The sequence below is a fragment of the Myxocyprinus asiaticus genome, chromosome 10 (genome assembly GCF_019703515.2).
Source record: "Myxocyprinus asiaticus isolate MX2 ecotype Aquarium Trade chromosome 10, UBuf_Myxa_2, whole genome shotgun sequence".
NCBI lineage: Eukaryota > Metazoa > Chordata > Actinopteri > Cypriniformes > Catostomidae > Myxocyprinus > Myxocyprinus asiaticus.
In genome coordinates, this window is record NC_059353.1 from 42,708,058 (window position 1) to 42,726,648 (window position 18,591).

Genomic DNA, 18,591 nt, shown 5'->3' on the forward strand with positions numbered 1-18,591 from the left:
ATGGTTTTCAGTGTGTCAACTCATAAGCGCTGTGTTTTAAGGATGCTGTCAATGTAAACGTAGTTTGAAACTCGCATCTCGAGATCCGTAATCGTTAAGCTGTCTTTGAGCGCAAGAATGCATCATCAGTGGAAGGCTGTGCTGCCTGTACTAGAGGTCGACTGATAGTGGATTTTGCCAACACGAAAGGCCGATAAGTGATTAATCGGATAATAGTTTTTTAAAAATCGATTTAAAGAATGTAAAAAAAAAAAAAAAACTTTTTACTATGGTGGGCAAAGACAAAAAAACAAAACAAAAAAAACACTACTCTCCTGCACCTTTGCTTGCCATTTTTTGAGAAGAACAAAAACGATCAGAGTGCGAAGTACACTATTCACTTACGTTACCAATTACACAGGAATCTGTGTGTGCAATGTAGCATAATTTAAAACTGCTAACAATTTCCTGCAGCAGAAATGTCACACAAGGTTAAAAATCCATGAATAATTTGTGATATTTGAAGGCATATAGGACACACTCTGCAAGTGAAGCAACCCTCCCACCGGGTCAAAAATCACAAACCGCCACTTTAATGTCAGTCACACTAATTACCCACAAGGCTCGTCAAGAACATGTAATGTAAATGTTTATTAACATTTTTGTGTTTGCGGTCTCATTGACAGGGATAAGTCACTTCCTGCTAAATGCTATAAAGACCCCTCCTCTCTCTGCTCGGTGTTGACAGGAAGGGAGAAAGTACAGCTGTCTTTACACGTGTTCAGCTGAGTCAACACATGGGACGGTGCTGCAAACAAATCCAGCCTGTGCTGCAGCCAGAGACACCAAAGAGGAGATGAGGAAAAATATTTTGCAAAATGTCTGGGGTACATTACTCACAGGATGTCAGAGAGACCGGTTTTCTTTTTCTGTGAACACATACACAATGAAGTTAAATAAAGCTGTCACTCTTCTGTGTGCTTAATCCTTTTCTGCAAACACCAAGTTTGGTTATTTATTTATCTAAAACCTAATTCACTCCTGAAAAATTCAGGTTGTGGCAACCTAACTTTCATTAAACTTGCATAGAGTGTACAAAACTAAACTAGCTGTTATTGCATTGACGTCACTAATTGACACTGACATCTTGTCTAAAAGAAACACAGGTCTCGATTCATTCGCAAATTATGATCCATGGTGGTCTAAGAGTTAAGTATCCATTAAGGTCAAAACACGCTGCCTTTGTCGAAAGCGGTTTACTAATAACTGATATATGTCTCCGTATGAAATACTGCCAATATTTCTAACAGCAAAAATATCTAACATCAAATGAGTTCTTGCACTTAAAAAAAAGTAAGATGCAGCGTAACGAATAGAAAAGAACAGAGGTGTCCAGCTGCGTTTTTAACAGCTGAAATTCTGATTAACTGGTTAACGTCTTAAAGCTGTGCTCCTGCACACGACACTGAAAAAAGGGTGCAACAGCGCAACGGCCAAAGACATCCATCTTTCGCATGTTTACAAAAGAAAAAATGGACCCACTTTATATTAGTGTCTTTAACTACTATATGCATTTGATACAATGTACTTATTATGTACATACATGTTGTATGCATTTACATTTAAAGTTCCTGCATTTAATTACATCTCTAATTACACTGTTTACTTTAGCCCCTAATCCTAATCCTAACCCAACATTTACCCTAACCCACTTACACTTACCCTAAACCTAATCTAAACCCTAACCCTACCTTTAAACTTCCCGTACCTCAACCTCAGTAGCAGCAAATGTGAATCTTGTGAGAAATTTGCAGAACATGTAGTTACACAATAAGTACTAGGGGTGTAACGGTTCTTGGTAAAAAAAAAAAAAAAAAACGTACAGTTCGCCGACCATGGTTCGGTAAGCATTTGCTCCGCGGTTCATCTCTAGTTTAATGACACATCTGGATCATACAGTTTGGTGAAGAAAATAAAGAGCCAAATAAACATGCGCAGTTGTAACCTCCGCTAATGCACCTGTATGGCTGTGTAGATGGACATGCTCCGCCTGTTTCACGTGGGTCAACTTTCTACAGAGAAGCTGTCCTCTTAACTGTTAGTATGTTAAATCAGCTGATGTCATCACAGTTCTGCATGCGTTAGTTGAAAATGGCAAGCGGAAAAAACAAGCCGCAAGATAGACAAGCCCCTGCGTCATTCAAGTCTCCTGTCTGGAAACCTTTTCTATGCAGTCAATTAAAACAGCGATGGTCAAAAAACGTTTACGAAACAGGCACTGTTTGCAGACATTGCTTGATGCGAGTGCCGTATACTGGTTATACATCGATATTTTATTAGCTATTTACGGCGACATCACCTGAGGATAGATAGAGCAAGGTGCGCACAGAGCTGCAGGTGAGCCCGAAACTGCGCGCACGCGCACACACACACACACACACACACACACACACACACACACCCTTCCGTCTTTAAGCAGGCACTCAGTGCTCCTTTGGACAGACATGAAACAAGAACTAAAGTGCTTGGGGTGCTCATAGCCAAAGTAATGTTGCCCTTACTCCGTTGACAAAGATGTGGGATTTCCACGTATGATTAAAATACTCGAGTCTCATTACGACATCCATTCTCGTATTCATTTTAATAGCAAGTTTATTTCTTCTATAGTGATGTACAGATTCTGAGTGTTGAATATACGTTGAGTTGAGTTTTAAATGTAGTTTATGTTGATGCATGTAGCGTAATAATGCAGGTATTAAGTTAAAATGTTGAGTTAGTAATTAGAGAAAACGTTTTTTTTTTTTAGTTAAGGAACCTAACGAAAATTAACCATGGTTTTTTACTATAGTAATAATGTAGTAACTATGACTGTAATAACAAGGACTGTTGTCACCATGGTTTTGATAGAATTGGATTGAGTTGTTTTGTATGTATTTTAATGTTAGTACATAGTAGTTAGACACCTAATATGAAGTGTGACAAAAAAACAAAACAAAAAAAAAACACTTTGTGAAAAAAGCCTCGTCAAGGATGAGCTGGTTTTTTATTCAATGTCAGGTTCACAAAATCACTCTAAAAGGCAGTTTTTCTAAACAGCATTGTTTTAGAGCAGTAAAGTTTTTGTGGCGCATTCTAAAATCCAGTGTGAACATCAAAGCTTTTGAACTGCAGAGTGATGGGACTGGATGACATCTTATCTCCTGTCATGATATTGCCACAAATTTCTGGGACAGGAGATGAAGTGCAGGGAAAAAGAGAGACAGAAGATACAAACAAAAACAGAAAACCAATAAAACCCTTCCCTTTGAAGCCTTAAAGCCTAAATAATACACCAAAAAATGAAAATCCTGTCATTATTTACTCGCCGCATGTTGTTCCAAAACTAGATGCTGTTGTTTTTCCCAATTAAATCAGCTCTTTTACATTCAGGGACAGTTTATAATGATCACATATGTGACACTCTGAAAAGAACATAAAAACACCATAAAGTTTTGGCATTTTCAGTGAGTAATGGCCTAAATTTCGGTCTGTTCCTCACAAAGCTACCGTATGGCTTCAGAAGGCTATAAATATGGCGCAAATTTCATATGGACAAATTCTATGGTTCTTTTATTGTCCTTTTAGGAGCTTGACAGCCCTGATCACAATTAACTGTCATTGTATAGAAAAAAAGTAGCGTGAAAATTCTATTGAATATTCTATTAAATTGCTTTTGTGTGGCAAAATAAAAAAATAATGGCATGGGGGTGAATAAACAATGACAGAATTTTATGGTTGAACTATTCCTTTAAAACCATCTGATCATGAAACTTTTACACCCCATCTACACATCGCGCCACACCGGCTTGAGCCGGTGGACTGAAGCGAACGTTCTAAACAGTTTATTTGTCTTGTAGGAGTAGTGCCAGCACGTGCCGTGCAAAATGGCTATATACTGTCTGTGCAACGCGACTTACACATCCAGTGTAGACAGCATTACTGATTTTAATCAGAGCGATTTGCTTTTGTCATGTCGCACCGCTCTCGTCTGGTGTGGACTAGACTTGCCACGATATCATAATTTTCACACCGGTGCAGTGTTCACGTTCAAACCGACTAACCGCATTACCGCTGGTTGGATGCTAAGTGCTATGGGGTAATATACGTTAAGCAATAGCCTACACAATAACGCAAGGCAGCTTAATTTCAAAGTTTGAACTTTATTTTTTCTTTAATTTAACAAAAAATTCAAATGAAACTGAAAAAAATTAAGTGCAATTAAAATGTGTATTGTTCAACTTTTTGAAAGATGGCTTTTTAACAGTTGTGAAGGGCAACATCTCTTTGGGCCATCATGGGCTACCGTTCGGGTATTTAATAATGCAATGCAAAAGTGTAAGTCATGACCCTTCTATGGTGATTTTCACTTTTTTGTTTTGGCTGTCAAGGTTACAATTTGTTTCAAAAGCCATGCAGCTTTTCATTTAGTTTAATCCTCTAATGGTTATCTAATATCTAATGGTTGACCGATATGGGATTTTTAATGCCCAATTTAATGCCCATCTAACTGGATATGGTTTCGGCCAATACAATAATCTCAATGGTTGAAAATGGGTCAGTTATCTGCCAATATGTAGGACTATCACTATTAATGTCTTTCTTTGATCCAACAGAACGCAAACCCAAGTATCATCAGCGATCTACTGTACAGTCACCAGAAGCCCAAATAAAGGATAAGTCAGCTGCAATAAGCACAAAAAATATGCAGTCCTATAACAGATGGTCCTATTGGCCATGAGAGGCAGAAAACGAGGATCCACTTATTTAATAAGGCCTCTGGGCCTTCCCATTTGCTCATGTATGCCCAGCCAAGCATTGGTGATGAAGAGGCAGGAAGATTAATGCACAGTCCCAATGCATTCAAGAATGGATCCTGTAGTAGGTCAAGAGGATGGTAATGACTGTTTTCACAAGTCTTCGTATTCAAGGCTCCACTTCCTAATGCTGATACACTGACCTCCATTCAGCCAAATCTGTGCCATCTGCTAGTTGTAGGCAGCTAGAGGGCCCTGCTGGCCCAGAACACAGCTGAAACAGTTAGTGTACAAATAACACAATGACTCCAACTAACAAACATATACTGAGGTTTCTATTTAGGAGACAGTGGTGCGACTGTCCTTCAGAAGTGACATCATCTAGTTCTTGGCAAAATCCAGATGACTGTTGCCAGGTAACATGGCATTATTGGTTTATAGCCAAAGAGAGCATGGCAAAAGACAACAGCCAAATGAGCAAGCTGTCTGAGGCCAGGCCTTATCAGCACACATACTGTGCATACTTGTATAATGTGGTGTATATCTGCATGATCACGTTACGGTTACATTAAAAGGACAGTTCACCCAACAATTCTGTGATCATTTCTCACCCTAATGTTGTTTCAAACCTGTATGACTTTCTTTTTTCTATGAAAGATCAAAGAAGTCTAGCAGAATGCATTTCTTTGAACTTTTAAGATGAATGAGTTCATTGTACTATGAAAATATACTTTTAGAACTCAGTATATCCTAGTCCAAAGAGAGCATTTATTGAACATAGGACTTGTCATGGTTAAGATGAATCATGCACGTTAGCTGCGCTTATTGTGAGTATTTAGTTTCAGTTTCATCAGCGATCTGCATCAAATAAATGAATAAAAAAAAGTGATGTCTCTCCTACAATGTGCATCCATTTCTAACTTTGTTATTCTTTATTGTGCAACACGAGCCCTATGCAAATACTCGGTAACAGCTGTTATGTTTCACATTTTCCCTAGGCTGATGTGGCACTGTTTGGGAAGAGTAAAGTTTACATATGTGGCTTGAATAACTCAATATTTTTCAGTCTATTGACGAAATTTGATATATATCTCGATAATTATGTATTTGTTCTGAAATGGCTCAAAAGTTATTTGTATAGCCAATGTAGCCAAGTAAATAAATGCATTGAATAAAAATCTAATTAAAATAATGAAGGCATGTTTCCCTACAACTGAGATATACAGTAATCATTTTAATTGATATATTCATATTTTTTCTGCAATGATACATAGTAGCTTAATAAAAAGCTTTATTTACCTTCATTTATTTTTTGCGAATGAACAAGGTGTGCAAAAACTACTTCACTTATTTTTTGAAACCTAGTTAAATATAGCATAATACTAAATTATTTCCGTGGGACTCAGTCACGTTTACTTTATAATATAATACTCAATTATCATTATTATTTAGAGGATTTGATTTATTTTTTTATACAAGCAAGTAAAATATTTCTGTCCTATTTACTTCACCTGGAGCTTTTATTTTGATACTAACACCGCGGTGTGTTTTGACAGTTTTCAATGCTCCGCAGTTGGTGAAACCCTGTCCTCTCCTCCTTTTCTGTTATACTCTGCCACATTTGTAGATTTGTATAATACCTTGTAGCAATTACTAATGTTTGGAATTGCGCTAATGCTTGAACGTGCAGAACTTTTCTTTCACAAAGCATGTGAACTGCTCTAAAAGCACTAAAAACACGAGCCCATGAGCCCTGCGTGTGCACAGAACAGCGGTTTATTCTAAAGTGCACACAGACCATGTTTATCCGTCACTAATTGTAGCCTTTTGCAGTTTAATAATCTCATATGACTATATCACCATTTTTATGTTATTTAAATTAATTGTGCAGCCCTGAAGGATCATGAAATTAGTCTACTAATGCTCTTTATGAAAATTAAAGGCCAAATAAAAAGCACATAAAAATCATCGCAATATTCACGGTATTGATTCATCATCAGCAACATCATCGTGATTATACTGGGAATATTAAAATTAAAATTAAGTAGCCACAATGTTTGCCAAACCAAGCTGTATTTAACTGTGTGTAGCACCTGCCACTCTGCATCTTTACAAAGAATCGCAATGTTGGAAATAAGCAACTGAATTATTTTTAATTCAGAGTCATTACAGTCTAATTCTTTGCAGTTTGAGTGGCAAATATCAACGTGGATAGTTTCGCAAACCTGTTAATTCGCTTTGCAAAGACACCGTTGTTGAATAATGGGGCAGTTAAAGACTATTTTGGACCAGACAGAAAACCCACAGCTCACAATCAAGTAGAGCACAGTGCTGTATCTCACTCATCACAAGTGAAGGGGGCATTTACCTAGGAGTCAAGGCACAGCAGCAAAAAACAGGTGGAATATGGTAATGAAAATTAAATTACATCAGTCACAAAAACAACTTTACTAACATTCCATGTTAATAGTATGTATTTTTTTTATATGTATAAAAAAAACCTAAATTACCCCTTTTATGTCTATTAGGCCTGCAACTAACGATTATATTAATTATCGACTAATCTAATGATTATGTTAACAATTAATCAGCCACAAAGCATATGTAAAAACAGTTCAATCCAGAACTACACACTCAAACAAAACGAAAGTCCCCATTTAAACCTGTTGTTTAAGCCATTGCATTAATGCCAATTATAAGACAGGTTTGCAAATAGCAACAAGCACATTGTCCTATCTCAGAGATACGGTGAAGCTCCATCTCATTATAAATGATGCAGTTTAATTATACTGAGCTTCATTAATCACAGTCTATGTGGGAAACTACCTACTTACATGCATAAAACCCTATGGGTGTTACAAATTGTATAAACTGTCGTCTGTGATTTCATTATGTGCAGCTATACAGAGTGTAAAATGATGATGCCGTGGTCTGATGTTATATACGAAAGAGATCTGTTGCAAGAAGTTGTACAGCCATTTTGTTTTAGGCGTGGGGTTATGCTACTATTATAGGAATAGTACATAACAGGAAATCAGTCACACAAAAGGAGGTGTTAAGAAGAATGATGGCCTAAGCCACTATTCACTTTTATTGTATGGAAAAAGTATGCAATAAAAGTAAATGGTGAGTGAGGCTGCCTTTCTACCTAATACAGTATCTCCTTTTGTGTTCCAAGGAAGAAAGAAAGTTATATGGGTTTGGGACAACATGAGTTGAGTAAATGATGATAGTATTTACATTTTGGGTGAACTATCCCTTTAGGCTTATAAAACTGCTTAAAAACACCATTTATTGTGAAAAGCGCTGTACAAATAAAATGGACTTGACAGTGTACGTGTGCCAATGTTGTCTCAACTCTAACCATCGAACTGCAAGGAACTGCCAAATATGCCATCTTAACCAATCAAATGAAATGTTGGAAAAGATTTGCCGTTTTGCTGAAGCCGAGGGATGAAGCAAAGACGCTTACCTCAAAGCCAAGCCTGTCCTTCTCCTTCCAAAAGCAGAAATGGGTCACTTTTTTGTCCCAGAATTCATCGGGTTTCACCACACACACAAGAGAAACCTCGGCTGGAATCACATTCTGGAAGAAAAACAGTTCATTTGACAAGATCACAAGAAGGTAGCTATATTTTAACATTTTGAATATAACATTACTTGTTATTTGTGATTTATTATTTCTAAAAACCAGAAGCCCTCGAGCATGACATCATAACCTGTCCATTGCCCGAAATAAATATGCATGCTCAAAGCCTAGTGTGACCGCGACTTAAGGCATTACATACAGGCGGTCAGTCTGTGTTGTGTTGCGCCACACAAAGATTGTTGCTTTGGATTCTTCTGGAACAATTTTCAATGTCGGAAAATTTAAATACATAAACTAAGGGGCTGTTCGGACTGAACGCGTTCATGCATAGCAACGAATAGAACAGAACATAGGTTGCATTTTCAAAAGTTGAAGATCTAATTTACTTCACAGTGCATCCAAAAAAGTCACTCCTGTGGGAAACGCTTAAAAAACTGCAAGATATGGCTCAACAGTCAAAGACATCCATCAAAACTGCCCCTAACTGGCCAAATTTAATCTGAAATGCAAGTTACTGAACATTATATGCAATTAGTTTTATGCTTTGTAAGCTGTATATTTCAAACAAGTTCATACATATTTAAATGTGGCCTAATTGTTCAAATACATTTTGGAGGCTCTGTGTATTTACAAATGAGAAGTAGCCTATAATGTATTTATTCATTTACGGAAGCAGATAAACCAAACGGGGGAGAGAAAATGGGGACGTAACACACAACTTTTAGCTTTTCGAACGTGATCACAAAAACAACCTTATTTAAAGCCCAGTGATCCGTGTTTTTTTACCTACTGATTTTGACCTGGAGAACACAGTTTGATTTCAGAACAAACTCCAGTCTTGTCTCCTAATGCCAGCTCTCAAATGGAGAACAAGTGGAGAGATAAAGCATTTGATTCTAACATTTACCTCTATCTAAAAGGATTGTTGAAACAGAGAAGTTATCTGCCAATTGCTAACATACAATGTCTCCACTGACAGATCCAGGTCAGGCGGGGGACACTTCAGGCAGAGAAGAGTGTGGTGCTTTTCATCTCCACCGCCAATACAGTCTGACCCACTTCATGACCCGTCAAGCAATAAATTCTCTCCTGTCTATTACTGTTTGCTAAATTATACAAACTCGCCAATGCGAGTGAAAGCTCCTGAGCCCTAGAGCACGTTAAAATAGTTCTAGTTTTAAGTTCAAATCAGTTTTGCAATTTTTAATGAATAAGGTCTTGTGCTGCATTATTCAAAGTCAGGTGTAGGATATTTACAGTACTTGCAAGGCAACTAAGTAATGATATTCCTTAAATACTCTATTTTTCTTCTTCTCCACAAAATTCTGCAATTAATCAAAATCCAGCTGCTTAACATCAAAATTGTATCGACAGCAATGAAGTCATCATAATATTAGCATACCAATTCTGGTCTTCCACTAACTGGTTTTCTTTCTTACATATTTGTACACTTTTATAAATTTGTATAAGGTTTTATCAGCATGATTTGAGCTGAAGAAGCTAAATTTATAATATCATTGTTTTATTGTCACTGCCTATAGGAAATAGCTGCACGGGGACAATGCCCAGCCATAAGGTACGAGAAAAAAAAATATAGAAGGTAAAATCTTGTGAACAAGCAGCCTAGTTTACAGCAGCAATTCTGTGCTCTGTGTCCCGTAAACGGGAAATAACAGGGCAGAACAAGCATCTATTCAGTTCAACAAAGCTCAAAGTGAACGATTTACAACAACACAGTGTTCTCTACAAATCCAGGGACGATTGCCAACATAAATAAGCTGCAATGGGCATCTCATGACAGTACTGAACCCACATTATTTACAGGTATTGCTTTAGAAGGTCATTGTGTTTGAAGGGAGTTAATCACTCAAATATATTAACAAATATTAAAAGGAATAAAAAAAGAAATGACCCAAGAAAATAAAAACAAAATGACTCAAAATGAAAATTCAAAAAACCAAAAAGCACAATGTATAATAAAAGTAGTCCATATGACTAGTGTGCTATATTCCAAGTCTTCTGAAGCCATCCGATAGGTTTGTGTGGAACAAACCAAAAATCTAAGTCATTATTCACCAACGATCTTGGCTAAAATGAAAGCTTGCATATGTTGCATTGTGTTTAGTTACTACACACGCAAGAAGCAATACTGTCACTGACGTCATCGTTCCATTTTTCAATCTGGGTAGATGCGAGCTTCAAGATGATCAGTGAGTAACGACCTAAATTGTGGTCCATTCCTCACACAAACCTATTGTATGGCATCAGATGACTTGAAATATATAGTGCACAAGTAGTATGGGCTACTTTTACGGTGCTTATATGCTGTATTTATGTCCTTTTGGAGCTTGACATTCCCTGGTAACTAGTACGGGAAAAACTGTGCAATGATTCTTTATAAATGTCTACTTGTTTATTTTAATGAAAATAAAACAGCATACAGAGGTTTGGAATGGCATTAGTGTGAAAAAATAAATGGCAGAATTTTCATTTTTGGGTGTACTACTCCTTTAATGGGGCTCATTAATGGAAAACAAAAAGCACAACATGTGAAGGAAAACCAAATGGACATATGGTTTACATAACCTACTCTCACCCTGTTTGCTTTCTGCCAATCTGAACAAAACCCAAGAGTAAATAAATAAAAAGGATCTCTTCTCACCTGCAACATCAGAACAACAGTCTTCACAATATTCCACTGAGATTTTCTCCCATCGACGATGACGGTGAAACCTCGAGCTTTACACTTCTCACTGCATAAAAACATGACATTTATTCAGTTGCGCAACACAAATTATAGGCAAATACATGTTGTCAATCCAGATACACTGAATTAATTATAATGACTCCACTGTGGCTGTGCTGTTAAACAGAATAATTTGTTTCTTCTGTGGTGGCATCTGAAAATGCATAAACAGGGATTGTTTCAAAGAATAGTTTTATGGGTGACTCAGAGTTTCTATTTCAGTTTATATATCAGTTGCAATCACAATTATTCAACCCCCCCAAGACAGTAAGGACTTTACAAAGGTAAGCTTTACATCTATATCAGTTGAGTGACACATTCAAAGTCATAGTGTGAATATATAACCTAATATTTCTAAATAGCAGGATTTTTTAAAAATACAGCCATGTCATAATTATTCAACCCCTATTGTATGTAGCTGTTTCTTAAATATGTAAGCTACACAAGTAATTGTTTTAAAACAAAATTAAGTCATCAATCTGCAATGGCACTTATTTAAGTTTTAAAATTTAAGTTTAGCATTGTAAGCAAAAAATGTATTTCTATGCAAAAATTGCAATTAAAAATAAGCTGTCTCAAAAGCTAGTAGAGGAGATTATTTCATTTACACAAGAAAGGTCATGGCTAAAAGTACATTTCCAAGGCACTTCAATTTCCAATAGACAAAGTTGGCAGCACCATTCATACATTTTTTAAATATGGTACAACAGCAACCTTCTTGGGGTGTGGAAGAAAGCAAAACTTCACCAAGGGAAATGTTGACTTGAATATTCAAGAAGTAATAGGAAAGAAGTAGGAAAGACCTGTGGAGTCCTGGAAGAAGGTTTTATAGACGTATGACACTAAACTGAAAATGAGTTTTAGACCCATGGGTCAGCAGTACGTCTGGAGTAAGATGACAAGGTGATGACAAGAACGACACCATCCCCACAGTCAAGCATGGAGGTGAGTCAGTCCTGTCATGGGGGTGTTTTGCGGCTGCAGGAAACAGCTATCCTGACTATGTGACTGACACCATGGATTCTTTCAGGTATCAGGCCATTTTGGCATGAAACATTTGATGCCTTCAGTGTGTAAATTGAAGCTCGGTGATCACTGGACTTTCCAGCAAGACAATAACACCAAGGATACGTCCAAGTTGTCCAAAATCTGGTTCAGGGATAGGTCGTGGAATGTCCTTAAATGGCCCTTTCAGTCCATCATTAAAATCCCATTGCAAACCTTTGTTGGGATTTCAAGGAAGCAGTGGCAGCACAGAAACCAAAGAATGTCAATGAGCTGGAAGAAAAATTCTAATAGAGAGGTGTCCGAAGCCTGAGAACACTTACCTGAAACATTTATTTGCTGTTATTAAGGATAAAGGATGCTCCACAAATGACTGACATGACATTTGTGGAGACAATTCGTTTTTTTTTTTTTTTTAAACTCTTTGTTCTCAAAATCACTCAAATGTGTATTAAAAACTTAATTTGACTGTTTACTGAGGTTTTAGTTGATGTGTTTTAATTCACATCACCAGAATGTATTGCTGGTCGGGGGGGGGGGGGGGGGGTTGAATAATTTTGATTGCAACTGTATATACACACACACACACACACACACACACACATTACATACATACATTTTAGGGCTGAACCTGAAACTTTTCTTTTCATTCTTGGAGGGAAAAGTATGGCCAACTCACCCCTAAATAGCCTCTTAACGGGATAATTAAGCCAAAAATGAAAATTCCATCATGTTTGACATTATGTTAGTCTCAGACACCATTTGGTTTAATTTAATCTTTTTGCCATACAATGAAACTGAATGGTGACTGAGGCATTCTGCCTATCATTTCCTTCTGTGTTCCAGAAAAGAAAGTGATATGGGCTTGAAACAACATGAGGTTGAGAAAATGCTCAAAGATTTTTCATTTTGGGGTAAACTATCCCTATAAATTATCAGTAGTAAGTAATTTGGTGAAAGTTACTATGAAAGCAATAAAAATCAGAGGAGACAGTTCCAGTGACTGTCTTATTTTCAGAGGCCAGAATGACTTGTCTGTTAGGTGTTGTTTACGCCATTAAAAACACAATTAACCACTAAAGCTCAGACTATGGTGATCTCTACAGCAGAGACTAAAGGTATAGACTCAAGTATAGATTAAAGCAATAAGTCAATGGGGTTTTTTGGCATGACGCAAAGCAGAACTTCATAACACAGCAGCAACAGCGATATGAAAACAAAGCCAATGACCAATAAACAATTTAATGTAGACTATTAAATCATAACAATAAGAATAAGCAATTCTTCCTCCAAGTAATATAGTTCAGAAGCCTGTCAATGCTACATTCATGTCATGTCGGCATTACCGTAATTACATGTTTCCAAAACTAGGGATTGGCATTTTGTAGTTACTCATACTCACACACACACACAAAAAAATAAAAAATGGAGTAATCAATTGGTTACCAATACCAGCTTTAAAATAATCCAACTTCAACAAACTATGCTTTTCTTTTATGCATTAATAATAATAATAATAATAATAATAATAATAATAAAAATAAAAGACTATAAATAACAGAAAAAAACATTTGCACTCACCCGGAGTTTCTTAGAAACCAATACTGATGGCATAAGTGTAATGCACATATATTAACTCCGAGTCTACATAAAGGCTGTCTCACTTTTATCATTTCCATGTTATTCAGAAAAACAAATGGTGTTCAGATATTTAACACACATTTTGGTCTGATAAGCTTTTCTCGTTCCGCTTCGCATTTCTTTTTCACCATAAAAACAGATCCTTTTTCATTGGTTTGCATGACCCCATCAAGATACCAATAAAGTAGAATTCAATAAGTATCAAAATATTACAAGTATTGCCACACTTGACTTTGCTTGAAAGCACACAATGACGCATCATGTCTTTCTCATCCAACCCCTCGACGACACACATCCACAGTGGACACAGTTGTAACTGCGAGAATTGGTGAGAGATCCAGAGGGACAGTACAGGATAATTCAGCATTGCCCAGGCTAAAAATAAATTAGCGATATTAAAGTAGTATTTTTAATAGTCGAGTAGCTGGTGCAGAACGAGTACTCGATTAGTCGACTACTCGTGCATATCCCTAGTAAAAATGGCTCACATCTTTGTTGAACTTACAAGTACGAGTTGGAAACTCTTAATTTTATGAAAGCTCTCACTTGAGCATCATTTTTGCGATGTAAAAACTAGCAAAATAGCAAAGACCATTTAGACAGTTTACACATTTCTGTCATTTTTTCATACCCAGTGTTACAGTCTAGAGGACGAATAAATGTTGTGATTAAATATTTTGCGGTTATCAATAACAAAGATTTTTTTGAGAAATTAAATAGATTTCATTCCGAGACCATAAACAGCACGGAGTGGTCATCTCACAATTACAGCAATTCTGACATGACTTGAATTGAGCAAAATATAGGCACAGAACATGCAGTCACAAGTGTGCGTTTATCTGCATTTCACAACAGCTTCAAACACAGCTCATCCAATCTTAGAGTCTTACTCATCGAATTTAGAGTCAGAACTAACCATTTTTATCATAACCTTTATACTGTAACAGCTAAACACATCCATGCATGAATGCATTCAGTTTACTTGGTATGAATATAGTACAATATAAATATAATATTGCCAACCCACTGAGATCCATTCGCCAAATACGTTCCAGAGTGTTGCAGACTAAAATATCTTCAAAGGTCTGGAGAAAACAATAAAAGCAGTTTTCAACTTTTAACCTTGGTCTGACCAAGAATTATAGCCACTTTCCATTCCACGTGTGAATACCGTAACAGTCTGCATTATAGTTAAATGAATCCCAATAATGTTCCATTTCTGCTCTCAATGCTTTGACAGGTGTTTGATGTACAGTCTTTGCAATGGACTGAAGCATTAATGTCAAGAGTGGTTTCCATAAACCCTCATACTACCATACTATTGCTGAAGTATTAGGTGTGCATACTGATCTATGTGCAAAGAATACCCAGATTACCAACTACATTTGCCAAAATGTGCAGTAAACAACAGAGTACACAGTGTGGAATACTGAACCCAACAATGCATTGTGCTTGACTTGACCTTCCATATCTAGTGTGATGGATGAACTGGAAGTAATTAAAGCCGCATCTCTTTCTTGACATGCAACGTGATGAGGCCATGTGACAAATGTAATGAGGTCATGTGGTAATGTAGCATACTACTATTTAAAATGTTTATCATGGAATATCAGAACACTACAATATCACTTACTATTTGTAAAAAAATAAATAAAAAAAATAGCAGTACACATTGTGTACTGTGCAGTATTAAGAAAGTAATACAGGTGGCAACTGGTTCCATAAAAGTCTGATTTTCGAACTAACGACTCTTATGAGCTGGCTTGTTTTAGTGAATCAAAAGCACGTATACATCACTGAGGAGGTTACTGAATTAATCTAACTGACGCACAATTTATGACTTTCATCTTGTTCAACTTGAAATAAGCACAGTTACTGTGTTATGTAATGTTGTACTTTCTTTCTTCTGCTTAACACAAGATTTTTAGAAGAATATCTTAGCTCTGTAGGTCCATACAATGCAAGTGAATGGTGGCCAGAACCTTGAAGGTCCAAAAAGCACATAAAGGCAGCATAAAAGTAATCCATACAACTCCAGTGGTTAAATACATATCTTCAGAAGCAATATGATACACTATATTGCCAAAAGTATTTGCTCATCTGCCTTTAGACGCATATGAACTTAAGTGACATCCCATTCTTAATCCATAGGGTTTAATATGACGTCGGCCCACCCTTTGCAGCTATAACAGCTTCAACTCTTCTGGGAAGGCTTTCCACAAGGTTCAGAAGTGTGTTTATGGGAATTTTTGACCATTCTTCCAGAAGCGCATTTGTGAGGTCAGACACTGATGTTGGACGAGAAGGCCTGGCTCGCAGTCTTCGCTCTAATTCATCCCAAAGGTGCTCTATCGGGTTGAGGTCAGGACTCTGTGCAGGCCAGTCAAGTTCTTCCACACCAAACTCGCTCATCCATGACTTTATGGACCTTGCTTTGTGCACTGGTGCGCAGTCATGTTGGAACAGGAAGGGGCCATCCCCAAACTGTTCCCACAAAGTTGGGAGCATGGAATTGTCCAAAATCTCTTGGTATGCTGAAGCATTCAGAGTTCCTTTCACTGGAACTAAGGGGCCAAGCCCAGCTCCTGAAAAACAACCCCACACCATAATCCCCCCTCCACCAAACTTCACAGTTGGCACAATGCAGTCAGACAAGTACCGTTCTCCTGGCAACCGCCAAACCCAGACTCGTCCATAAGACTGCCAGATGGAGAAGCGTGATTCATCACTCCAGAGAACGCGTCTCCACTGCTCTAGAGTCCAATGGCGGCGTGCTTTACACCACTGCATCCGACGCTTTGCATTGTACTTGGTGATGTATGGCCACTCGGCCATGGAAACCCATTCCATGAAGCTCTCTACGCACTGTTCTAAAGGCCACATGAACTTTGGAGGTCTGTAGCAATTGACTCTGCAGAAAGTTGGCGACCTCTGCGCACTATGCGCCTCAACATCCGCTGACCCCGCTCTGTCATTTTACGTGGCCTACCACTTCGTGGCTGAGTTGCTGTCATTCCCAATTGCTTCCACTTTGTTATAATACCACTGACAGTTGACTGTGGAATATTTAGTAGCGAGGAAATTTCACGACTGGACTTGTTGCACAGGTGGCATCCAATCACAGTACCACGCTGGAATTCACTGAGCTCCTGAGAGCGGCCCATTCTTTCACAAATGTTTGTAGAAGCAGTCTGCATGCCTAGGTGCTTCATTTTATACACCTGTGGCCATGGAAGTGATTGGAACACCTGAATTCAATTATTTGGATGGGTGAGCAAATACTTTTGGCAATATAGTGTAAGTGTGGGTGAGAAACAGATCAATATTCAAGTCATTTTTTACTATAAATCTCCAGTTTCACTTTCACATTCTTCTTTTGTTTTTGCGATTCACATTCTTTTTGCATATCGCCACCTACTGGGGAGGAGAGTTAATAGTAAAAAAGGACTTACATATTGATCTGTTTCTCACCTATCATATTGTTTCAGAAGACAGATTTAACCACTTGAGTCGTATGGATTACTTTTATGCTGCCTTTATGTTCTGGACACCGTTTACTTGCATTGTATTGACCTACAGAGCTGAGATATTGTTCTAAAAATCTTTGTTTACGTTCAGCAGAAGAAAGTCATAAACATCTGGGATGGCATGAGGGTGAGTAAATGATGAGAGAATTTGTATTTCCCTTTCAGGTCTGTGAGACGTCAAACAGGCAGTGCAGTTCCTGACTGCTTATTCAAATGACAATGTGGAGTTCAAGATACAGACTATGGAGTTTTGTTGTAATCAGTGGAATGTTTTTTTTTTTTTTAAATGAATGAATGAAACATGTTGCCACATTTTGTTTATTTAGAATTCATATTTAATATATAGTTAGGATTAGTTACTGGACTGCATTGAAAAAATCTGAAATGATCTTATCATTTGGCAACAGGCTGCTGAGGGCAGTAAATGCAATAGAATTGAATATCCTATTTCCAAATAATCCTTCCTCAAAAGTACTAAAATAATTGTTGATGGAACCTTTAAGGAACAGTTCACCCAAAAATGAAAATTCTCTCATTATTCACTTACCCCGATGACATCCCAGATAAGTATGACTGTCTTTCTTCAGCAGAACACAAATGAAGATTTTTAGAAGAAGATAGAGCTCCGTCAGGTCCTTATAATGGAAGTACATGGGTGCCAGCACTATGACGGTCCAAACGTTATATTTAGGCAGCAATAAAGTAATCCACACGACACCAATGAATCACTGAATGTCTTCTGAAGCGAATTGATAGGTTTGTGTAAAAAATACATTGATAATTAAAACGCTATTAACTATATTGCGCTCTCTTGTGGACTAAGGAAACAACGTCAATTTAAAAATCAGCTGACTTTAAAATTTGAATATTAATATTTATTTCATTTAAAAAAGTACAACACATTTTCATGGTTCAGACAGTACTGTTTATTTTTGTAATAAAGTTCAGCACTATTATACTCGGAGTGTTATTTTTTCATTCAGTATCAATTTGTAAAACTATCGGTTGATTAATCGGTTATCGGCAGGTACTGCCCAACTTAGTTATCGGTAACGGTAAAATCCACTACCGGTCGACCTCTACTTCTATTATAAGGACCTGACAGAGCTCTAACTTCTTCTAAAAATCTTCATTTGTATTCTGCTGAAGAAAGACAGTCATAAACATCTGGGATGGCATCAGGGTGAGTGAATAATGAGAGAATTTTAATTTTTGGGTGAACTATTCCTATAAGGAATTGTTAAGAGGATTCAGAAATGGAACCAGAATCGTTTAATTCCTTCCGAGTCTCATCCTTACATCCTGTCTACA

At 37.3% G+C, this 18,591-nt stretch overlaps 1 protein-coding gene across 4 annotated transcripts in view; it reads right to left on the minus strand.

The window, feature by feature from the left end:
* sestd1 (SEC14 and spectrin domains 1) overlaps positions 1–18,591 on the minus strand; it is a 51,537-nt gene that overhangs the window by 24,989 nt on the left and 7,957 nt on the right. For all 4 annotated transcript variants that reach the window (XM_051709115.1, XM_051709116.1, XM_051709117.1 and 1 more), the window contains 2 exons: positions 11,024–11,114; positions 8,245–8,358 (listed from right to left, as the gene is read on the minus strand). In XM_051709115.1, the coding sequence (XP_051565075.1) occupies positions 8,245–8,358; positions 11,024–11,114 (205 nt within the window). The remainder of the gene's footprint in view (positions 1–8,244; positions 8,359–11,023; positions 11,115–18,591) is intronic.